Source organism: Carcharhinus amblyrhynchos, unplaced genomic scaffold, assembly GCF_965287045.1.
Source record: "Carcharhinus amblyrhynchos unplaced genomic scaffold, sCarAmb.v2.hapA chromosome_344, whole genome shotgun sequence".
Classification (NCBI taxonomy): Eukaryota; Metazoa; Chordata; class Chondrichthyes; order Carcharhiniformes; family Carcharhinidae; genus Carcharhinus; species Carcharhinus amblyrhynchos.
This window is the reverse complement of record NW_027650084.1, coordinates 30,053-52,992: the sequence shown is the minus strand read 5'-3', so window position 1 is coordinate 52,992 and position 22,940 is coordinate 30,053. Positions and strand designations below refer to the sequence as shown.

At 45.9% G+C, this 22,940-nt stretch overlaps 1 protein-coding gene across 1 annotated transcript in view; it reads left to right on the top strand.

The window, feature by feature from the left end:
• Window positions 1–286: 286 nt before the first annotated feature.
• The window catches only part of cmasa (cytidine monophosphate N-acetylneuraminic acid synthetase a), a 32,757-nt gene continuing 10,103 nt past the window's right edge, over window positions 287–22,940 (top strand). The window contains exons 1-5 of the mRNA XM_080183600.1: window positions 287–655; window positions 5,230–5,372; window positions 9,482–9,634; window positions 16,168–16,298; window positions 20,941–21,035. Of these exons, the coding sequence (XP_080039726.1) occupies window positions 324–655; window positions 5,230–5,372; window positions 9,482–9,634; window positions 16,168–16,298; window positions 20,941–21,035 (854 nt within the window). The 5' untranslated portion in view covers window positions 287–323. The remainder of the gene's footprint in view (window positions 656–5,229; window positions 5,373–9,481; window positions 9,635–16,167; window positions 16,299–20,940; window positions 21,036–22,940) is intronic.

The following is a 22,940-nucleotide window of genomic DNA, read 5'->3' as shown; positions in this document are numbered from 1 at the left end:
GCGCGCGGGGGGCGGAGCAAGGCGCGCGGGGATGGAGCTCGTCGTGCGGCGGGCGGAGCTAGGTGCGCGGGGGCGGAGCTAGAGGTATTGGGGGCGGAGCTAGAGGCGCTGGGAAGAAGCTCGACGCGCTGGAGGCAGGTCCAGAACGGGCGGGGGCGGGGACGGGGGCGGAGCAAGGCGCGCGGGGGCGGAGCTAGAGGAGTAGGGGGGGAGGGGCAGAGTGGGCAGGGGCGAGGCTAGGTCTGAGGGGGCGTGGCCGGTTCCAGAGACACGCAGGCAGCGGAGGGGCTGCCGGGTGCATCGTCTGGGTTGGTTTTGTTATAATGAATGGGATGGCGGCGTCGCGAGTTAACCCTTACCCACTGCGCAGCCAGACCGAGATCCAGTCGAAGAGGCCGCGGCTGAGCCCGGGCAGTGGGCGGCAGCAGCAGCAAGGCGCGGGGAAGGGGAAGCGGCAGGCGAAGGGCCCAGGCAAGAGGCTGAAGTCAGTGCAGAGTGATGGGCCGCGGAGCGGGCAGCGGAGGCACTTTGCCGCCCTGGTGCTAGCCCGGGGAGGCAGCAAGGGGATCCCGCTGAAAAACATCAAGCTGCTGTTTGGCATCCCCCTCATCGGCTGGGTGCTGAGGGCGGCTGTGGACAGCAAGCAGTTCGACAGGTGAGGGGGAGGGGGGGAAGGGAGGGGAATGAGGGGGAGGGGGGTGAAGAGGGGGGAGTGAAGGGGGGTTGGGGGGTGAAGAGGGGGGGGTTGGGGGGTGAAGAGGGGGGGGGTTGGGGGGTGAAGAGGGGGGAGTGAAGAGGGGGGGGGTTGGGGGGTGAAGAGGGGGGAGTGAAGGGGGGGTGGGGGGGGTGAAGAGGGGGGGGTTGGGGGGTGAAGAGGGGGAGTGAAGGGGGGGTGAAGAGGGGGGGTTGGGGGGTGAAGAGGGGGGAGTGAAGGGGGGGTGGGGGGGGTGAAGAGGGGGGGTTGGGGGGTGAAGAGGGGGGAGTGAAGGGGGGGTGGGGGGGTGAAGAGGGGGGAGTGAAGGGGGGTGGGGGGGTGAAGAGGGGGGAGTGAAGGGGGGGTGGGGGGGTGAAGAGGGGAGAGTGAAGGGGGGTTGGGGGGTGAAGAGGGGAGAGTGAAGGGGGGGTTGGGGGGTGAAGAGGGGAGAGTGAAGGGGGGGTTGGGGGGTGAAGAGGGGAGAGTGAAGGGGGGGTTGGGGGGTGAAGAGGGGAGAGTGAAGGGGGGTTGGGGGGTGAAGAGGGGAGAGTGAAGGGGGGGTTGGGGGGTGAAGAGGGGAGAGTGAAGGGGGGGTTGGGGGGTGAAGAGGGGAGAGTGAAGGGGGGGTTGGGGGTGAAGAGGGGGGAGTGAAGGGGGGGTGGGGGGGTGAAGGGGGGAGAGTGAAGGTGGGGTGGGGGGTGAAGGGGGGTAGGGGAGTGAAGAGAGTGGGGGGGGAGGGGGGGGAAGGGGGAGGTTGGGGGGAAGAGAGGGGGGGTGGGGGGGAAGAGGGGGGGGTGGGGGGGGTTGGGGGGAGAGAGGGGAAGGGGGGGTTGGGGGGAAGAGAGGGTGGAGGGGGGTAGGGGGAAGAGAGGGTGGAGGGGGATTTGGGGGGGAAGAGATGGGGGGTTGGGGGGGAAGAGAGGAGGGAAGGGGGGTGGGGGACGGGAGGGTAAGGGGGGAAGGGAGGCGGGGTAAGGGCGTGGAGGGGGGAAGGGAGGCGGGGTAAGGGCGTGGAAGGGGGAAGGGAGGGGGCGGGGTGGGAGGGGGAGGGGGGAGGGGGGGGCGAGAGGAAGGCGGGGGGAGGGCAGGAGGGAGAGGGGTGGGGGGGTGAGGGGGGGTTGAAGGTGGGTGGGAGAGGGGGGTTGAAGGGGGGTGGGAGAGGGGGGCTGGAAGTGGGGAGGAGGATGTGGGAGTTGGGGGAGAGGGGGAGGAAGTGGGGGAGAATTTAAGATTGTATGGGAGGGTTGGGGAGAGGTTGCGGAATCAGGTGAGGTCTGGGGTGGAGAGGGGGTGAGTGTGAGGTAGGGAGACTTGGGGAGGTAGGGAAGAAAGGATTGGAGAGGTGAGTGATGGGCTGCACGAGGGTTTGGAGGAACGATGAGGGAAGAGGTAAGATAGGGTTGGGGAATTGTGGGGGTGGGCAGGTGTATGATGTGGGGGTGAGAAGGGGGCTGGGATGGTTAGGCGGGGAGGGGTGAATGGTCAGGAAGTGAAGCAGGTCATTGAGATGCAGAATGCCCAGCTGAATACTGTCGTGGTCTCTCTTTGAAGTTGCTTTGACTTTGGCCAAGCTTTTGGTCACGTGTCCTGATAGAGTGGTGGTAAGGCAGGTATTGAGGGGAAGTATATGCTAAGTATAAGTTAATGTGGTTTGATGGCTATATGACAACTTTTATGGCATCTTTTGTCTGGTCTAAGACAACATATAACTGCAAGTTGGTGTGCTGCCTGTTTGTGCTGTTTTGTTGAATGTTTTGAATCAGGTGAGGTTATGAGTTTGCATTGTTCGCTGAAACGTGAACTTGAGTCACAAACAATGTACAGCATTGCTCGTGTATTCTTCCAAACCTTGAGCTGGAACGCAGGTGTCCCCAGCCCAAGTACAATTTCTAACACTGGGAGCAATTTGCTGGTCTCAACTGGGAAGGAGGGTTTGGGGTTATTTGAAGGGTTTTACAAGAGTGAGGTACCAGAGGTAGCCAAGAGCATATTTTTCCATCTGAGTTCCCTCTGTTCCATAACTTACCGGTGTGCTGAATCTGGGAGCAGCTTGGTGTTGCTAGGAGGTTTTTTCCCCCAGTACACCTGTTCTTTGATCTACCTGTTGTACCTGCAGCAGTTCCTGATTCAAAGGCAGAAACGTTTGATAACGTGTCCCTCACACAATTATGTTAATGCCAATACAGCAGAAATGCAAAGGACATCCAGCTCCCGAGTGCAGTAAAGCTCTTGTCAAAAAAAATCTATTTGGGAAGGGCTGTGAGAATTTAACTAGCTCAGCATGCTTCACCCGGAGAGTGGTGAATGTGTGGCATTCCCTACCACAGAGGCCAGAACAAAGAAAATTATAGTACAGGAACAGGTCCTCCACACCTGCATCTTCCATGCTGCCCGATTTACCTAAAACCCCTTACCCTCCTGGAGACTATATCTCTCTATTCCCATCCCATTCATTTGCTCGTCAAGATGTCCCTTAAAAGTCGCTACCATATCCGCATCCACTACCTCTCCCGGCAACGAATCCCAGACACCCACCACCCTCTGTGTAAAAAATCTGCCTCGTACATCTTCTTTAAACCTTGCCCATTGCACCTTAAACCTAGGCCTCCTAGTAATTGACTCTTCCACCCTGGAAAAAAGCTTCTGACTATCCACTCAGTCTGTGCCCCTCATAATCTTGTAGACTTCTATTGGGTCTTCCCTCAACCTCTGTCACTCCAGTGAAAACAAACTAAGTTTCTCTAACTTCTCCTCGTAGCTAATGCCCTCCATACCAGCCAACATCCTGGTAAACCCACTTCAAAACCTCCACATCCTTCTGCTAGTGTGGCAACTGGAATTGAACACTATGTTCCAAGTGTGGCCTAACTAAGGTTCTATAAAGTGCAACATGACTTACCAATTTTTAAACTCAGTACCCTGGGGGATGAAGGCAAGCATGCTGTATGCCGCCTTGACTGCCTTCTCCATCTGCATTGCCACTTTGTGGCCTGTGTACCTGTACACCCAGATCCTTTTGTCTGTCAATACTCTTGAGGGCTCTGCCATTTACTGTATATTTCCTATCTGTATTAGACCTTCCAAAATGCATTATCTCACATTTGTCTGGATTAAACTTCATCTGCTATCTCCCCGCCAAAGTCTCCAACTGATCTATGTCCTGCTGTATCACCCGATGGCTCTCATCACAATCTGTAAATCCACCAACCTTTGTGTTGTCTGCAAACTTACTAATCATTGAAGTTGCATTTTCCTCCAAATCGTTTATGTATATCACAAACAGCAAAGGTCCCAGCACTGATCGCTGAGGAACACCATTTGTCACAGCCCAGTCACAAAACATTGCATGATTTCAAGAAGAAATTAGATGTATCTCTTGGGGCTAAAGGGATCAAGGGACATGGGGAGAAGGCAGGATCAGGATACTGAGTTCAATAACAAAAAAAACTTGCGTGGGTTTCATGCCACCTCCGCAGTAGCCAACCTCTGATTAACCCACACAACCGTCAGTCACAGTGCAGATAGAGGCAGGGATTTCCCAGGGAGCCAGCACTCACTGGATTGATGGAGGCCAGGAGGCTGCTGGGCCCCAGTCAGATGACGAGTCTCTGGACTCAGTCATGCCACAGTTGCTGGAGCTCCAAAGTCGAGTCAGGAAAAGATGTCAGCTGCACTCCTCAAATTGAGAGAGAATGGAGGAATCCCAGTGCCTTCTGTCCAAGGCGACCGTGCTGATGCTCCAAGACAGCCAGGCCAACACTGCGAAGGCGGCTGCATCAGTGGGGGCCTTGGTGCAAGAGTTCTGTCCTGTACTGGCACAGGCTGTGCATTCCTTAGTGCAGGCACTTGTGGGCATCCATTGCAGGCAGAGGCTCAAAATTCCAACCAGGGGCTGGGTTTAGGTGCGACAAAATACATAACCCGTAATAATGCAACTATTTAGCCACATGGAGGAATTTTACAGAGGACACAATGAATAGGCTCACTTTGTACATTTGCTTACCAGCCATCACCATGTTAAACGAGTACAAAATTCACCATGGTCAAAGAATTATCCCTGCCCTTTACTTTTTGGTCTGTTTTAAAAATTCTTTCTTGGCATGTGGGCACCACTAGCAAGGCCATCATTTGTTGCCATCCCTAATTGCCCTTGAACTGAGTGGCTTGCTAGGACATTTTGGAGGTCATTTAAGATTCTGCCATATTGCTCGGGATCTGGAATTGCCTATAGACCAGGCCAAGTAAGGAAGGCAGATTTCCTTCCCTAAAGGATACTTGAGCTCTAATTGTTTGCGTGGCTTTCAGTTTTGGACTCCCACTTCCATAAGTTAATAATTGTTTTCATTGTGCCTTTTCATAGTAAAATACAAAAGTGAAGTTTAAAGTTCTTTATTGCTTGAAAATGTGTACTGGAAGAGGTTTCATGTATGTGTCAGAATTTCAAGTGTGCTATTTAAATGTAACTAACTTTGACATCCTGGTCCATAAATGAGACATTGCTTAGAAAGCTGTGTTTCTTTTAATTTATTTCTCAGTATATGGGTGTCAACTGACCATGAAGAGATTGCGAAGGTAGCAAACAAATTTGGAGCTCAGGTGCATAAAAGAAGCCCAAAAGTGTCAAAAGATTCGTCAAGTTCACTGGAAACCGTACTGGAATTCTTGAAAAAACACAAAGGTACTATAGTTCACATGGGATCACCAGCTAACAGTGGTATAAAAAGAGTGATGCTTTTCACTCCGGCTTTGCATGTAAAGTTCAGATAGGGGGTGATGTCTTGCTCAGGCTTAGAACTGAGGCCTTTGAGATGAGTAATCCAGAATGTGAAGCATAGAAATGCTACCTAAAGGGTCCACACCAGGAATTATGCTTCATGTGACCCTCCTCCCTCTTCAGCTAACCCCCTCAACAGAGCTTGAGATTTTTTTTGTCTCCTTCAGGCCATTACCAAACTCGCCCTTAAATGGTCCGATCAGTGAAAACATGCACGTTTAAATTGCTGCCTGGTTAAATATGATTTCCCTATATTCCCTAGTGGATATTTTAGTGACAATCTCTTATTTTTGGCCCTTAGTTTTAATCTTTTTGACGAGCAGGACCATATTCTCTCCACCTATAAGGAATGATTGGGGAAAGGGTGGGTTCAGTGACCTGCAGTCAGCTTTACAGAAAATAATTAGATATTGTCTATTTTTTATTCATGGGCTGGGGGCTTCGCTGCCTAGGCCAGTATTCACTGCCTATCTCTCGTTGCCTTGAGAAGGTGTTGGCGAGCTGCCTCCTTGAACTGCTGCAGTCCACTGCTGCTGGGAAGGAGCATCCAGGACACTGAAGGAACAGTGATATATTTCCAAGTCAGGACGGTGACTAGCTTGGAGGGGACCTTCCAGCTGATGCTGTTCCCATAATCATCTGCCCTTGTCCTTCTAGATGGTAACAGCTGTTAGTTTGGAAGGTGCTATCAAAAGAATAGATTTCTTCAGTGTAGCACAGCAGATGGTACACACTGCTAACTGTGTGTCTGGTGGAGGGTGAGTGTGTTTGTGGGTGAAATGCCTGAAGCCTGTAAGTTAAATATCAGGAACTTCACTGAATGTATCTTGCAAGTAAGCAGGATGGATCATTACCCTTGGGAATGAAAGGGAGAACAACCTCAGAAGCTAGGAAGTAAAACGCTTATCCTCCTCATGTGTCTACTGTCATCTGACCCACCATGGGGGAAGTGGTATTGTCACTGGACTAGTAATCCAGAGATTCAGGGTGATGCTCTGGGGACCTGAGTTTGAATCCCACCACAGCAGATGGTGAAATTTGAAATCAGTAAAAACCTGGAATTAAAAGGCTCATGATGACCGTGAAGCTATTGTTGATTGTCGTAAAAACCCATCTTGTTCACTAATGTGCTTTAGGGAAGGAAATCTGCCGTCAATGAGGCTACTAGGCGAGATTTAGGATACATAGGGTGGAGTAGGAAATTGCAGGGGCTGGGAACATCTGAAATGTGGAGCTTATTCAAGGAGCAGCTACTGCGAGTCCTTGATAAATATGTACCTGTCAGGCAGGGAGGAAGTGGTCAAGCGAGGGAACTGTGGTGTACTAAGGAAGTTGAATCTCTGGTGAAGAGGAAGAAGGAGGCTTACGTAAAGATGAGACGTGAAGGCTCAGTTAGGGCACTGGAGAGTTATAAATTAACCAGGAAGGAGCTAAAGAGAGAGTTAAGAAGAGCTAGAAGAGGACATGAGAAGACTTTGGTGGATCGGACCAAGGAAAATCCTAAAGCTTTCTACAGGTATGTCAAGAATAAAAGATTGGTTAGGGCAAGATTAGGGCCAGTCGGAGACAGCAGTGGGAAGTTGTGTGTGGAGCCTGAAGAGGTAGGAGAGGCACTGAATGAGTATTTCTCGTCAGTATTCACGCAGGAAAAAGTCAGTGTAGTCGAGGAGAATACTGTGATACCAGGTAGTAGACTAGATGGGATTGAGGTACATGAGGAGGTGTTGGCAATTCTCAAGAGTGTGAAAATAGATAAGTCCCCTGGGCTGGATGGGATTTACCCTGGGATTCTCTGGGAGGCTAGGAAGGAGATTGCAGAGCCTTTGGCTTTGATCTTCATGTCGTCATTGGCTTCAGGTATAGTGCCGGAAGACTGGAGGATAGCAAATGTTGTCCCCTTGTTCAAGAAGGGGAGTAGAGACCATCCTGGGAATTATAGACCAGTGAGCCTTACTTCTGTTGTGGGCAAAGTTTCAGAAGGAATTACAAGGGATAGGATTTATAATCATCTAGAGGGAAATAAATTGATTAAGGAGAGTCAACATGGTTTTGTGAAGGGTAGGTTGTGCCTCACAAACCTTATCAAGCTTTTTGAAAAGGTGACCAAAGAGGTGGATAAGGGCAAGGCAGTTGACGTGGTGTATATGGATTTTAGCAAAGTGTTTGATAAGGTTCCCCATGGTAGGCTATTGCAGAAAATGCAGATGCATGGGATTGAGGGTGATTTAGCAGTTTGGATCAGGAATTGGCTAGCTGATAGAAGACAGAGGGTGGTGGTTGATGGGAAGTATTCAGCCTGGAGTTCAGTTACAAGTGGTGTACCTCAAGGATTTGTTTTGGGGCCACTGCTGTTTGTCATTTTTATAAATGACCTAGATGAGGGTGTAGAAGGATGGATTAGTAAATTTGCTGACGACACCAAAGTTGGAGGAGTTGTAGACAGTGAGGATGGATGTTACTGTTTGCAGAGGGACATAGATAAGCTGCAGAGCTGGGCCGAGGGGTGGCAGATGGAGTTTAATATGGAAAAGTGTGAGGTGATTCACTTTGGTAAGAATAGCAGGAGTACAGAATATAGGGCTAATGGAAGGACTCTCAGTAGTGTTGACGAGCAGAGAGATCTCGGTGTACATGTGCATAGCTCCCTGAAAGTTGGCACCCAGGTTGATAAGGTTGTTAAGAAGGCGTACGGTGTGTTAGCTTTTATTGGTAGAGGGATTGAATTTCAGAGCCGTGAGGTCATGTTACAACTGTACAAAACTCTGGCGTGGCCGCACTTGGAGTATTGCGTACAGTTCTGGTCGCCGCGTTACAAGAAAGATGTGGAGGCATTGGAAAGGGTGCAGAGGAGGTTTACCAGGATGTTGCTTGGTATGGTGGGATGGTCTCCTGAGGAAAGGCTGAGGGACTTGAGGTTATACGAGGTGACCTGATTGAAGCATACAAGATGATTGAAGGATTGGATAGGGTGGACAGTGAGAGCCTTTTCCCTCGGATGATGATAGCTAACACAAGGGGACATAGCTTTAAATTGAGGGGTGGTAATTATAGGACGGATGTCAGAGGTAGGTTCTTTACTCAGAGGGTAGTAAGGTCGTGGAATGCCCTGCCTGCAGCAGTTGTGGACTCGCCAACTTTAAGGGTGTTCAAATGGTCAGTGGATAGGCATATGGATAATATTGGAGTAGTTTAGGTTAGAGGGTCATTAGATTGGTTCCACTGGTCGGCGCAACATCGAGGGCCGAAGGGCCTGTACTGTGCTGTAATGTTCTATGTTCTGTGTCCTTACCTGGTCTGGCCTACGTATGACTCCAGATCCACATCAATGTGGTTGACTCTTAAGTGGCCTAACAAGCCACTGAGTTCAAGGGGTAATTAGTTATAGACTAAAGGCTGGCCCAGCCAGTGATACCCAAATCCCATGAATGAATGTACAAAAAAAGTTATGAAAATGTGGAATGTGGCACTGTCCTGATCCTGAGGCTGCCAAATTTTGGACATTAATCATTTGGTTATCTCACCATAGAAGGGTAAATGAGGACTAATGGTGTCTTAAAATTAATATGACATTGATCTTGTAAAGAGTGCGATCCTTCTCTAGAATCGTGCAAAATCATTTGGCGTATATTAGATAGTAAACAAAATGTGGAAGTGGCTGTTTGTCTCAATGCAATTTAAATCCTTATTTTTAATTATTATTAACCAATGAATGATACTCTTTTATAGTATACATGTGAAAGGTAGTTTTTATGTGTAGCTGTATTGCCTGCTAATGACGGGGAAAGAGAAACCATATGTAAACTCACTGCAAAAAAAAAGAGTCAACTTCCATCATGGTCTGTTAAAGAACTTTGCAGTCAATGTCTGCTGCCCTGGATATATTGTTCTGTGCGTATATGGCTGCACAATGGGACTAGCAAACTTCAGGTGCCTCCATTTGAAAGATCTCCTTACTTCCCTCATTCTATCGTGGACTTTAAAAATGATAACCATTCTTCTCATTTCATTGGCAGACGTTGACGTGGTCTGTCAAATACAATGCACTTCTCCTTGTCTCCATCCGCACCATCTGAAAGATGTAGTGAAGATGATGAAGGAAGATGGATATGATTCTGTCTTTTCTGTTGTAAGACGCCATCATTTTCGCTGGCAGGAGGTGCCAAAAGGTAGACCATTTGTATATTCGTCTTTCAATGAAATACTAGCCGAGATTTTCCAACCTGATGATGTTTTGATGATTAAAAAATTAAAAAGATTAAAAGTCTGAGGTCACGTATCTTACCAATTGACTCAAGTACAGTTCTTCCTGGATGGCACGGTAGCACAGTGGTTAGCACTGCTGCTTCACAGTTCCAGGGTTCGATTCCCGGCTCAGGTCACTCAGTTTGCACATTCTCCCCATGTCTGCGTGGGTTTCCTCCCACAGTCCAAAGATGTGCGGGTTAGGTTGATTGGCCATGCTAAGAAATTGCCCCTTAGTGTCCAGGGAAGCGTAGGTTAGAGGGATTAGTGGGTATAATGTGTAGGGATGTGGGGGTAGAGCCTGGGTGGGATTGTGTTTGGTGCAGACTCAATGGGCCAAAGGGCCTCTTTCTGCACTGTAAGATTCTGTGATACTTCCCTGTTGCCATCAGACTTTTAAACGGACCTACCTTGCATTAAGTTGATCTTTCTCTACACCCTAGTTATGACTGTGACACTACATTCTGCACTCTCTCCTTTCCTTCTCTATATATGGTATCCTTTATGTAGCGCACAAGAAGCAATACTTTTCAATGTGTTCATGTGATAATAATGAATCAAATCAAATTCATTTTTGCTGGCTGCAAACCTCTTAAAGTAAATGGGTTAAAATAATGTAGATGGTGTAATCTAATCCCATTGGTTGCGCACGTGAAATGGAAAGTTTCACGGTAACTGTTCCCAGAAGTAACAGCGTGATTCTAACTGGCAATTCATCTTACAAAGCCGTTACATATGTTTATTACGTGCTGCAGGAATCTTGCACTTATCCCTGCAGGTGACAGCATGAATATTCTCTCACAGCGTCGCCATCCTAATACTTCTGCACTTGAGCTCCACCGTACCGACAGCCCCTAATGCTGATTTCTCTCCCCTCTTCACTTCTCCCCCTCCAATGCGAGGCCCCTGATCTGCCCTCATCATATCGCTGACCCGCCTCTAGTCTCCGATTTCTCCTGACCCTTGCCTCCTCGATCCAATCACCCCCTCTTTCGCCTGTCCTGAAATGTCCAGACTCCAATCTTTGCTGTAAAATTTTGTTTTCCAACTTTGGACCAGACCACTAGCTCCGCACTTCGGAGTTGATGTTTAGCTTGTGGAGTCAGACAAGTTTTTAAAGCAAGAAGTGTTTGGAACAAGATAAGGGGTCTTAAATCTGGGTGGAGGAGCACATTCGGCTTAAAGGGTGTTGCGCAATAGCTGTTACAGAAACCTGCCTACAAGCTGGACTTTGAACTGACTATTAAACAGGACAGAGAAACTGGAAGAGAGGAGGACCCATGTTGATAAAATACATACTTACAATAAGATAACGAAAGGCTTTTAGTAAAATTAACTCCTAAAATGAAGTGTGAATTGGGAAGCACAGCTGATTTTGCATAAAAATAATGAAGCACTTAAAGTACTGTAACTTTTGGTTGATGTAACTGGCTGTTAGTTTTACTCATGAGTGTTTTGGAGGAAAATGTAACTGGTTTAATTAATAAGTTTGCGGATGATGCAAAGGTTGGTGGATTTGCAGATAGTAATGAGGACCGTCGGGATACAGCAAGATATAGATCGGTTGAGACTTGGGCGGAGAGATGGCAGGTGGAGTTTAATCCACATAAATGTGAGGTAATGCATTTTGGAACATCTAATACTGATAGGAAATATACAGTAAATGGCAGAACCCTTAAGAGTATTGATAGTAGAGGGATCTGGGTGTATAGGTACACAGGTCACTGAAAGTGGCAATACAGCTGGAGAAGATAGTCAAGAAGACATACAGTTGGAGCATTGAGTTTAAAAATTGGCAAGTCATGTTGCAGCTTTATAGAACATTAGTTAGGCTGAACTTGGAATATAGTGTTCATTCCTGGTTGCCACAGTACCAGAAAGATGTGGAGGCTTTGGCGAGGGTCCAGAAAAGATTTACCAGGTATTGCATGGCATGGAGGGCTTTAGCTATGAGGAGAGTTTGGAGAAATTTGGTTTGTTCTCACTGGGGTGACCTGACAGAAATCTACAAGATTGAGGGACGTGGACAGAATAAATAGAAGCTTTTCCCCAGGGTGGAAGAGTCAATTACCAGGGAGCGAAAATTTAAGTTGCGAGGGGCAAGGTTTAAAGGAGATGTACAAGGCAAGTTTTTTTACGCAGAACATGGTGGGTGCTTGAAACTTGCTGCCAGGGGAGGTAGTGGAAGCAGATAAGAGAGTAACTTTTAAGGGGCATCAGGATAAATACATGAATAGGATGGGAATAGAGGAATATGGCCCTCGGAAGGGTAGGGGGTTTTAGTTCAGTCGGGCAGAATGGTCAGTACAGACTTGGAGGGCCAAAAGGGCCTGTTCCTATGCTGTAATTTTCTTAGTTCTTTAAGTATTGTGGCCTGTAGCAATTATGCTTCACTAATTGAATTTGAAGATAGGTTACCAGTGAAAAGGTATTATATCAGAGTGAGAGGGGATCTGATAGAAATTTATAAAATTCTAACAGGGTTAGAGAGGGTAATTAAGAAGGCAAATGGAATTTTGTCCTTCATTGCTAAAGGGATGGAGTTTAAAATCAGGGAGGTTATGTTGCAGCTGAATCAGAAATAATATTCCAGATGGCAGGGAGTCCAGAATCAGGGGTCATGGTTTGAGGGTAAGGATAAAATATTTAGAACTGAGATTAGTAGAAATTTCTTTACCTGGAGAGTGGTGAATGTGTGGAATTCACTACTACAGAATGTAGTTGAGGCCAAAATGTTGTGCGATTTCAAGAAGAAATTAGATATAGCCCTTGGGACTAATGGGAATCAGCTGAAATGGAGGGAAGGTGGAATCAGGATATTGAATTCGATGATCAGCCATGTTCAAAATGAATGGCGGAGCAGGCTCGACGGGCCGTATGGCCTACTCTTAATTTCTATTTCTGCAGAGATAATTTGGAATTGGGGACCGAGCATGATGTGTCCAAGCTCGCCGATGACACTAAGGTGAGTGGTAGAGCAACGTATGCAGAGGACACTGGATGTCTGCAAATGGATACAGATACTTTAAATGAATGGGCGAGGGTCTGGCAGATGAAGTACAATGTTGGTAAATGTGAGGGCGTCCATTTTGGTAGGAATAATAGCAAAATAGGCAATTATTTAAATAAATAATTATTTCAGTTAAAAAAAAAACCAGCATGCTGCTGTGCACAAGAGCCTGCGTGTCCTCGTGCAGGAATCAGAAAAAGTTGGTTTGCAGGTACAGCAGGTAATTAAGAAGGCAAATGGAATTTTGACCTTCATTGCTCGAGGGATGGAGTTGCAGCAGTATAAGCAGCTGGTGTGGCCACACCTGGAGTACTGTGTATGGTTTTGGTCCCCTTACTTGAAGAAGTATACTGGCACTGAAGAGGGTGCAGAGGAGATTCACTAGGTTGATTCCGGAATTGAGAGGGTTGGCTTATGAGAGACTGAATAGAGTGGGGCTATACCCATTGGAATTCAGAAGACTGAGGGAGGATCTTATCGAAACATGAAATTATGAAGGGAATAGATAAGAACGAAGCAGGGAGGTTGTTTTCGCTGGCTCGTGAGACTAGAAGTAAGGGCATAGCCTCAACATAAAGGGGAGCAGATTTAGGACTGAGTTAAGGAGGAACTTCTTGATCCAAAGGGTTGTGAATCTGCCTGGTGAAGCACTTGAGGCTACTTCATTATTTTTAAGGCAAAGATGGATTTTTGAACAGTTAAGGAATTAAGTGTTACGGTGAGTGGATAAATGAAGCTGAGTCCACAAAAAGATTAACATACTACTGCTCCTAGTTCTCATGTTCTTATTTATTAGTACCTCCATTGACATACAGGATTGGGTGCACTGTTGACTTAGTAATATGCCCGGTATTATTCTAAGTCGTTGGGGAGTAATACAAACAGAAAATGCTGATCTGGGGAGACAGAAACTGTGTTAACATCTAAGGATGATGAACCTTTGCTGGAATGCCAATATTCAGGATTGTAAAGAGATTTGGAGAGAGGAGGAAAGGTCGAGAGGGAAGGTCTGTATTGGGGTGGCATGAGATGAGAGATGGCTGAGATTAAATGACAAAGGGGTGGAGGGGCACAGCAAATGAAAGAACATGTTTCCTTCCAGTATTAACTGGAAGGAAAAGATGCTGCACTTCGCGGAGCTGCAAATGATGATAACCAGGATCATTGCTAACATCTGCAGAATGACAGAGACAGAGGTCATGATGTGAAATGGGGGAGCTTGGAATTGAGTCCAAAACGCAGCAAGTGCCAAAGTGGAAGATGAGGTGCTGTTTGCAGAGCTCCTGGTGAGCCTCATTAGGATGGGACAGGTGGCTGAGGCCAGAATGGGAATGAACAGCGAACTAAATGACTGGAAGCTCAGGGTCACGCTTGTGGCCTCGAGAGGTTTTTCACAAAGCATTTGCCCAATCTGCGTTTGGGTTTCCCAGCGTAGGGGGAAGGACGCATTGGGTCGCATCTGTTATTGTACATGCTGAATTGAGCAAAGCATGATATTCGTTTCATGTGGAAGGAGTGAAGAGGGGAGAAAGTAATAAGGCAGCTGATGCTTTTCCTGTGCTTGCAGGAAAAGGTGTCAATGTGGGGTGCTGCTTTTGGTGTGATTGTGGGGTCATAGAGGTTTACGGCGTGGAAACAGGCCCTTTGGCCCAACTTGTCCATGCTGCCTGCATTTAGCCCATATCCTTCCATGTCCCAATTGCCCACATTTGGCCCATATCCTTCCATACCCACCGTATCCATGTAACTGTCTAAACGCTTTTTAAAAGACAAAATTGTACCCGCCTCTACTGCTACCTCTGGCAGGCTGTTCCAGTCACTCACCACCCTTTGTGAAAAAATTGGACACTTTTGTATCTCTCCCCTATCACTTTAAACCTGTGCCCTCTAGTTTTAGACTCCCCTACCTTTGAGAAAAGATATTGACTATCTAGCTGATCTGTGCCCCTCATTATTTTATAGAGCTCTGTAAGATCACCCCTCAGCCTCCTACACTTCAGAGAAAAAAGTCCCAGTCTATCCAGTCTCTCCTTATAACTCAATCCATCAAGTCCTGGTAGCATCCTAGTAAATCTTTTCTGCGCTCTTTCTAGTTTAATAATATCCTTTCTATAATAGGGTGACCAGAATCGCGCACAGTATTCCAAGTGTGGCATTACCAATGTCTTGTACAACTTCAACAGGACATTCCAACTCCTGTATTCAATGTTCTGACCAATGAAACCAAGCATGCCAAATGCCTTCTTCACCACTCTGTCCACCTGTGACTCCATTTTCAAGGAGCTATGAACATGTACCCTTCGATTTCTTTGTAACTCTCCCCAGTGCCCTACCATTAACTGAGTAAGTCCTGCCCTGGTTCAATCTACCAAAATGCATCACCTCGCATTTGTCTAAATTAAATCCATCAGACATTTGTCAGCCAGCAGGCCCAATTGATCAAGATCCCATTGCAATTGGAGGTAACTTTCTTCACTGTCCACTATGCCACCAATCTTAGTGTCATCTGCAAACTTACTAATCATGCCTCCTATATTCTCAACCAAATATGAATGACCAATAACAGTGGACCCAGCACTGATCCCTGAGGCACACTGCTGGTCACAGGCCTCCAGTTTGAAAAACAATTCTCTACAACTATCCTCTGGCTTCTTGACACAAGCCAATTTTGTATCCAATTAGATACTTCACCCAGGATCCCATGAGATTTAACCTGATGCAACAGCCTACCACATGGTACCTTGTCAAAAGCCTTGTCGCAGAAGAAACATCTCCTTTGGAATGATGAAAGGGGAGGGAAGTGGGGTGTTATGCTGGAATGAGTAATAATGACCGTGGGTCTAGCATATGGAGGATGATGGGCAGAAGGTGAAGAAAAGGGGGAACCTATTGTGAGGGGAGGAGAAGGGGTGGTAGTAGAAGTGCAGAAAGTGGGATCAGCGTGAAAAGTAAAAGCACTGGAAGCACTGGTATGGAAGGTGGCATCGTCAGGGCTGATGGAGGGTCCAGGATAATGGAACGAGTCCCTGAAGCAAGTGTCTTGGGAGTTAGTATAATCAAGGTTGCTGTGGGAGTCAGGGTCGTCAGTGGGTACTAGTTGGCAGCCCAGTCCCAGAAATGGAGTTGGACAAGGTAGGGAGAGAGAGAGAGAATCAGAGGTTAACTTGAAGGGAAGAGAAGGTTGGATATTGGAAGCAGAGTTGGCAAAATGTTCTATTTGGGGCAAGAGCTGGAAACGGGACTTGTACAGCCTCCAGCGCACTGGAAAAGGAAGTGACCAAAGGAACTTGATTAGGATTGGAACATTGTAAATATTGAGTCTCACATGCACAGGCAGATATGGCTAGGACCCATCAGAGTTCCCACAGCGGGGCCTTCTTTGAGGAGGAAATGAGTAGGATGAAATGAGCGGTTGAATGATTTCTATTGTCTTTTTGTCTGCAATAGGTCAAATAACAAAGCCTTTAAATCTGGATCCAGCTCATCGACCCCGGAGGCAAGATTGGAGTGGGGAACTCTGTGAAAATGGATCACTCTACTTTGCCACTACAGAGTTAATTAAGAGTGGACTCCTCCAGGTAAATGGCTAACATTAAACATGAGAGGGATTCAGCTTCCATGTGACAGGATGGCACGATGGTTAGCGCTACTGTCTCACAGCGCAAGGGACCCGGGTTCAATTCCAGACTTTGACTGACAGTCTCTGTGGAGTTTGCACGTTCTCCACGCATTTGCATGAGTTTCCTCGGGTGCTCTGGTTTCCTCCGACACTCCCAACATGTGTAGATTAGGAGTATTAGTGGGGTAACTGCATGGGGTTACATGGAGTTCTGGTGTTTATATATATATATGTATGTTTTGTTTGCATCGCGCAACCTTGTTCACAGAGACTACTTATGCAGCTCCCAAGTCCACGATTTAAACAGCTGAGACAGACATGGGCAGTAGTTGAATGTGAGTGTTAGCACTTCCAAGTCTATGCATCATTTCAACCTGGAAATAAATCAATGATTTTGATTTGATTTATTGTGACATGAAATGTTATATAGTGAAAAGTGTCGGTTTTTGCACACTATTCAAGGCATACCGTTCATGAGAAGGAGAGAGTGCAGAATGTAGTGTTTCAGTCGTGGCTAAGATGTAGAGAAAGATCAACGTTCTGTACACCATAGCTGTGACTAGCTAAATCATACAGCTACCTTGCATTTAAGGTACAGTCCGTTTAAAAGTCTGGCAGCAAGGAAGAAGCTGTTCTTGAGTTGGGGTTGGTCTGTGTCCTTAGACTGTTGTATCCTTTTTCCGACAGAAGGTGGAAGAGAGAAAGTCTGGGATGCGTTGGATCCTTAATTATGCTAACTGCTTTTCTGAGGCAGCAGGAAGTGTAGACAGAGTCAATGGATGGGAGGCTGGTTTGCGTGATGGGTTGGGCTACATTCACAACCTTTTGTATTTCCTTGTGGCCTTGGGCAGAGCAGGAGTCATACCAAGCTGTGATACAGCCAGAAAGAGTGTTTTCTGTGGTGCATTTATAAAATCACCTTCATTGCTGTCGTGTCAAAATCCTGGAGCTCCTTCCCCTACAGTGTTGTGGGATAACCTTTTGTACACATGCTGCCGGCATTCATTCTTGACAGCATCAGACTCACCTGATGAAGGGGCAACGCTCTGAAAACTCGTGCTACCAAATAAGCCTGTTGGACTTTAACCTGGTATTGTGAGACTTAACTGAGGGAAATTAAGGAGGGGCAATAAAACATCTCCTGCCAGCAACATCCGCATCCTGAGTAAATAATATGCAGGTTCAGTCTGGGCTAGAGAGTCATGTTGATGCAATAGGACAAAGGTTGGATATCTGTCCGATGACTGTCGCAGTCCTGGTTAAAGAAATGCATGCTGATCCCATTGCTGTACTAACTACAGTGTACCATCAGAAATTCTTTGGTCTATCTGGTGTACTTGCTGCTTTTAGGAAGGAAAATTTAAGCCCCCATCTTACAGACAACATCAAAAATGCACAAAACTACTATCAGTGAAGAAAGTGTATGGCCTTCCCACTCCTGCCTCAATGCCTGAAAGAAACAAGTGTTATTTTCCCCTCAACTCACTCTGTACAGAGTGACATTTTAATGTTCTGTTCAAGCAATTTGCAAAATAGTTTCGTAACTGGAATCCCCAGAACTTGCTGCATGTTCGTTGTTCAGAGCTTCCAATAGTTAAGTATTTGATACTGTTGTCAATAGGACTTTGAAAATTTGAATTCAGAAAGCCAAAAAATAAAACAATTTTTGATCATAGTTGACAGCAATGTCCAAAGATTGTAAGATGTTGATTTGTACACTACTGCATGGAGTGGTTACTGGAACATGGCTTCTCTTTGCTGACCATAATTAAACAAAAGGGTGGCACAGTGGTTAGCACTGCTGCCTCAAAAGTGCCAGGGATCTGGGTTCAATTCTGGCCTTGTGTGACTGCAAATTACACAATTCTGCCTTAGTGTCAGGAGAAATAGCATGGTAAATATGTGGGATTATGTGGATAGTACCTGGGTGAGATTGGTGTTGGTGCAGGCTTGATGGGCTGAATAGCCTCCTTCTGCTCTGTATTGATTCTATGAAAACATCAAACCTTGAAACACTCGCTTTGGATCTCTCTATGGCAGAACATAGACAGTAGCTAAATTTGTGTCCAACATACTCACTGTTAGAGACTACTTTCATTTTTCCTATGTTGTAAAATTAATAACAAAATTGTTTGATTATTGGAACAGAAGAGACCATATATATTTATTACACTTAGTTTATGTATTTGTAAACACTTTGCAATGACGTACTTTTGAACTGTAGTCCCTGTTGTAATGTAGCAAGCAACATAAGGAGCAACAATAAAATACAATAATGACCAGATAATGTGTTTTAATGATGCTCATACTGGCCTTGACAGTGAGGCAGAACTCTTTTGCTCATCTCTGAACTGAATTTTCATCAGAGAGGAAAGATGATTTAATATATAGCGCAACTCAGAAGTTTAACTAGTCATTCATTTCATTGCTGGACTTTGTGTGCAACTTGACCGTATGTTTGCAGGATAAAAACTGATGTAATTCTTCTCAGTTCATCAGCTGTTGTATAACGAAAGTTGCTCCTCCTTTCTATAGCAACTTGCAGATAGGTAATGGCAGTAGGAGTTTTTTTTTAAGCCTTGATACACTTCAGAAGTGGAAATGGTTGGGGACATAAATGGAGGGAGAGGCTACGCGCAATGAAGCTCAAAGTCTGGTGGAAAAGTTGGGTTTTGAGGAAGTTTTTAAAGGCTGAAGTAGGTACATAACTGGGATAGGGAGGAAGTTGTGGAGACTGCGGCCAAAGTTTTGCCCTTCTGGCTGTCGGTGATGGGACACGGAGGTAAGGGGGGTGCGCATACTAAAGATGTAGAGAAGCATAGACATAACACTGGAGGTAGAATGAAATGATGAAAGCTTTCCTTTCCATTAAAGGAGAGAAGTATTCTTGGAGTAGATTGATACATTTTTGTCATTTTAAGGAATGCTAACGTATCGGAGATAAACAGCCATACTGCATTAAACCCTTTAACAAACTCTTCTTAAGCAGAAGGTGCTTTGAATTATTTTTTAAAAAGAATACATGATGTGTTTTCCTCATCATTTAATTTTTCTGTGATCCAATTTTACAGAAGTTTAAAGTTTATTTATTAGTGTTACAAGTAGGCTTACGTTAACACCGTAATGAAGTTACTGTGAAAATCCCCTAGTTGCCGCACTCCGGCGCCTGTTTGCTTACAGTGAGGGAGAATTTAGCATAGCCAATGGACCTAAGCTGCACATTTTTTGGACTGTAGTAGGGAACTGAAGCACCTGAAGGAAACTCACGCAGATACCGGGAGAATGTGCAGACTCTGCTCAGACAGTGACCCAAGCTGGGAATCAAACCCAGTCCCTGGTGCCATGTTCTATGAGACAGCAGTGCTAACCACTGTGCTGCATTAGGACTCAAATTAGGATTAACTTAGGTGGTTATTTTATTTTCCACATTCAAAATCCATGGAATGTTTCACAAGCACCCACGTACACATGAGGTTTTATATTACAGGATTAGAGTGTGGTGGCACTGGAATTAACGTTCTGGAGTGCTCCGGTTTCCTCCCACAGTCCAAAAATGTGCAGGGGTTAGGTTAATTGGCCATGATAAATTGCCCCTTAGTGTCGGGGGATTAGTAGAGTAAATATATGGGGTTATTATGGGAATAGGGCCTGGGTGGGATTGTGGTCAATGCAAACCCGATGGGTCAAATGACCTCCTTTAGTTTACTCAAGTTCCAGGGGAATTCCATTGAGAAATTCTTTCACGTTGGTGTTTGAATGCAGCTGGCTGAAGACCAGAGTTGTCGGTTTTGCTGCTTGGTTGGTGCTAATTCACAAGCTGAAGTAACTATGGAGAGATTGATTCATTTCTGTCAGTGATGGTACAGAATCTTCCAGCAGAGTTAAATTAGACAGCTAAGTTGTTGCTCTGCCTGGAGGAGCTGGCTTCTTTGTGGCTCACCAGTGGAATGTTAAATCAGGAGACTGGCAATGAAACACGGTGATGTCATGTTAAAACAGTCTAAAAGGCCAGAGGCTTGAATCAAGTGACCTGATCTATTAATGGTTAGTTACAGCCTAACAATCAGTTTCTGTGCTTCTGGCTAGAATTCTATTGTTCCATTGAGACAAACTAGTTATTAGCATCCCTTCCAGTATAATGAGTTTCGGTCTTCTCCTTTTCAGAGAGTTCAGGACAGAGGGACCAGCTTATTTGCCTTGTTCTGCTTTCAGGTGTTTTTGTTTACAATGAAGTATGGGATTCCAGAGATGGGAAAAGAATCATTTTGTTCTTGAAACTCCTGGTGATAGCTCCCAGACAAAGGGCCAACCCTGTGGTCAAATGACTTGTAGCAGCCACCCCTTTGTTCAGCAGAGTCCTCTTTTATAAAGTTTGGAACACAGTTTCTTTTCGTGTCGTAAGAACCCAGCAGGTAATCCTTTTTATTGTCTGCTGTGAGCCAGCTGGGTGCTTTGTTTTTGGACGGTGCAACGGTTGAAAGCCAGGCCTTACAAAAATGAATTATTTTATAAAGAACCTTAGCACATTATTCGTATGACTGAGTGTTTTTTAATTCCTATCATTGTGAATGTTTATCTTGATTACCTGTTTTCCTACCTAGGGTGGTAAACTAGCCTATTACGAGATGGAACCACAATTTAGTGTCGACATTGATGTTGACATCGACTGGCCTATTGCTGAGCAGAGGGTAATGAGGTAAGATGATAACCTCAAAAAAAAATGCATCTGAAGCTTTATTGATGCAATTAACTGCAGCGTACAAGTATTTTTGTGTGGCTATATAATTTCATTGTTGTGCGATGTCATAGAATCCCTACAGTGCAGAAGGCGACCATTTTATCCATCGAGACTGCAGCGACTCTTCAAAAAGAGCATCTTACCCAGGCCCTATTCTGGTAACCCCACACATTATCCTGCTTAGATCCCTAATCTACATCCCTTGAGACACTAAGGGACAATTTACCATGGTCAATCCGCCTAACCTGCACATCTTTGGACTGAGGAAGGAAACCAGAGGAAACCCACGCAACCATGGAGAGAACTGGCAGACTCCACACAGACAAGGTTGGAATCGAATCCAGGTCCCAGGTGCTGTGCCAGCAGTGCTCACCACTGATGACCTAGTTGCTTATTTCTGTGGTATGTTGATTTTCCAACAAGACTGCTTCCTCATTTATTCAGCAGAATTCTTCCATGCTGCAATTGAATGAAATACCAGCTCGTAAGATTTCCTAAAGAAAGCCTCAAAATTGGTCCAGAAATGACTTTAGTAATTAAACGTCCCATCCTAAGGTGTACCCTAATTTCCTTTGGAACAAAGGACTTAGGGCTGAATGGCCTATTCCTGATCTTTCGAGCCTGTTCTGCCATTCAGTAAGGTCCTGGCTGATCTGATTGTAGTCTCAACTCCACTTTTTCAGTCTGTCCCCCATAACCCTTGACCCCCATCCCTTGTCAATCAAAAATCTATCCAACTCTGCCTTGAATAATTGTAAACACCCTTCATCTATCGCTGTCTGGAGAAGGGAATTCCACATACTGAAGACCCTCTTAGAGGAAAAAAAATTTTCATGTGCGTTAAGTGGTACACCTCTTATTATTGAACTGTGTGCACTGATTTGAGTCTGTCCCACAAATGGAAATAGTATCCTGGTCTCTAGCCTATCCAATCCCTTTAGGATCTTGTTTCTGAGATCACGTCTTGTTTCTTGAAACTCCAAAGGGCATAAGCTTAATTTGTATGTTATGTGCCAGATGTCTGTTATGTGTGTTGTGTGTGTCTCAGTTGCTTTGTGAAAATTGGTTGATGCGTTAGTCTCCATTGCAATAGTAACCAACCAAGGTAAAGTCACCATAGTCCCAGGTGACCACATGCAGCTGTCTCCTTTGGGGAGCTGACTGATGGCAATTTATACCTTTGCATATTTTAAGGTTGTGAAAGATGCTATTTAAAGCGGGTTTACCTTTCAATTCCTATCCCTCCATTTATGAGCATAAATCTTGTTTCTATTCTCAGTCTCACAACACAAGCTATTTGACCATTTTGCGAACGCCTGTTTTAGAATCTTGTGCTCTAAGAGCAGCACAATGGTTAGCACTACTGCCGCACATCGCCAGGGACCCAGGTTCAATTCTGGCCTTGGATGACTGTGTGAAGTCTGTATGTTCTCCCCATGTCTGGGTGGGTTTCCTACCACACTCCAAAGATGTGCAGACTAGGTCAATTGGCCATACGAAATTGCCCTTTGGTGTCGGGGACTTTAGTAAATGCATTGGGTTACGGAAACGGCCTGGGTAGCAACATTGTTGGTGCAGACTCGATGGATCAAATGGCCTCCTCACAAGGGGTTCTATAACTTGAATTCAGTTTTATTTTTCCAATTTGCTACACGCATTAGTTAACTTCCAGTGAGTTTGTGTGTTGGGCATTGCATTGAAATATGGAACATGGAGAAGGACTCGCCAGGGTCATTCAACCAATAGTCCTTTGTCAAAATGACTCGATTCTGCCAGCAGCCAAACTCCATCCCCCCCATCCCCCCACCTCCCCAACGTGCAGGCCCACGCACAGCCATAGGATCTGTAAGCAAATGCTGAAGA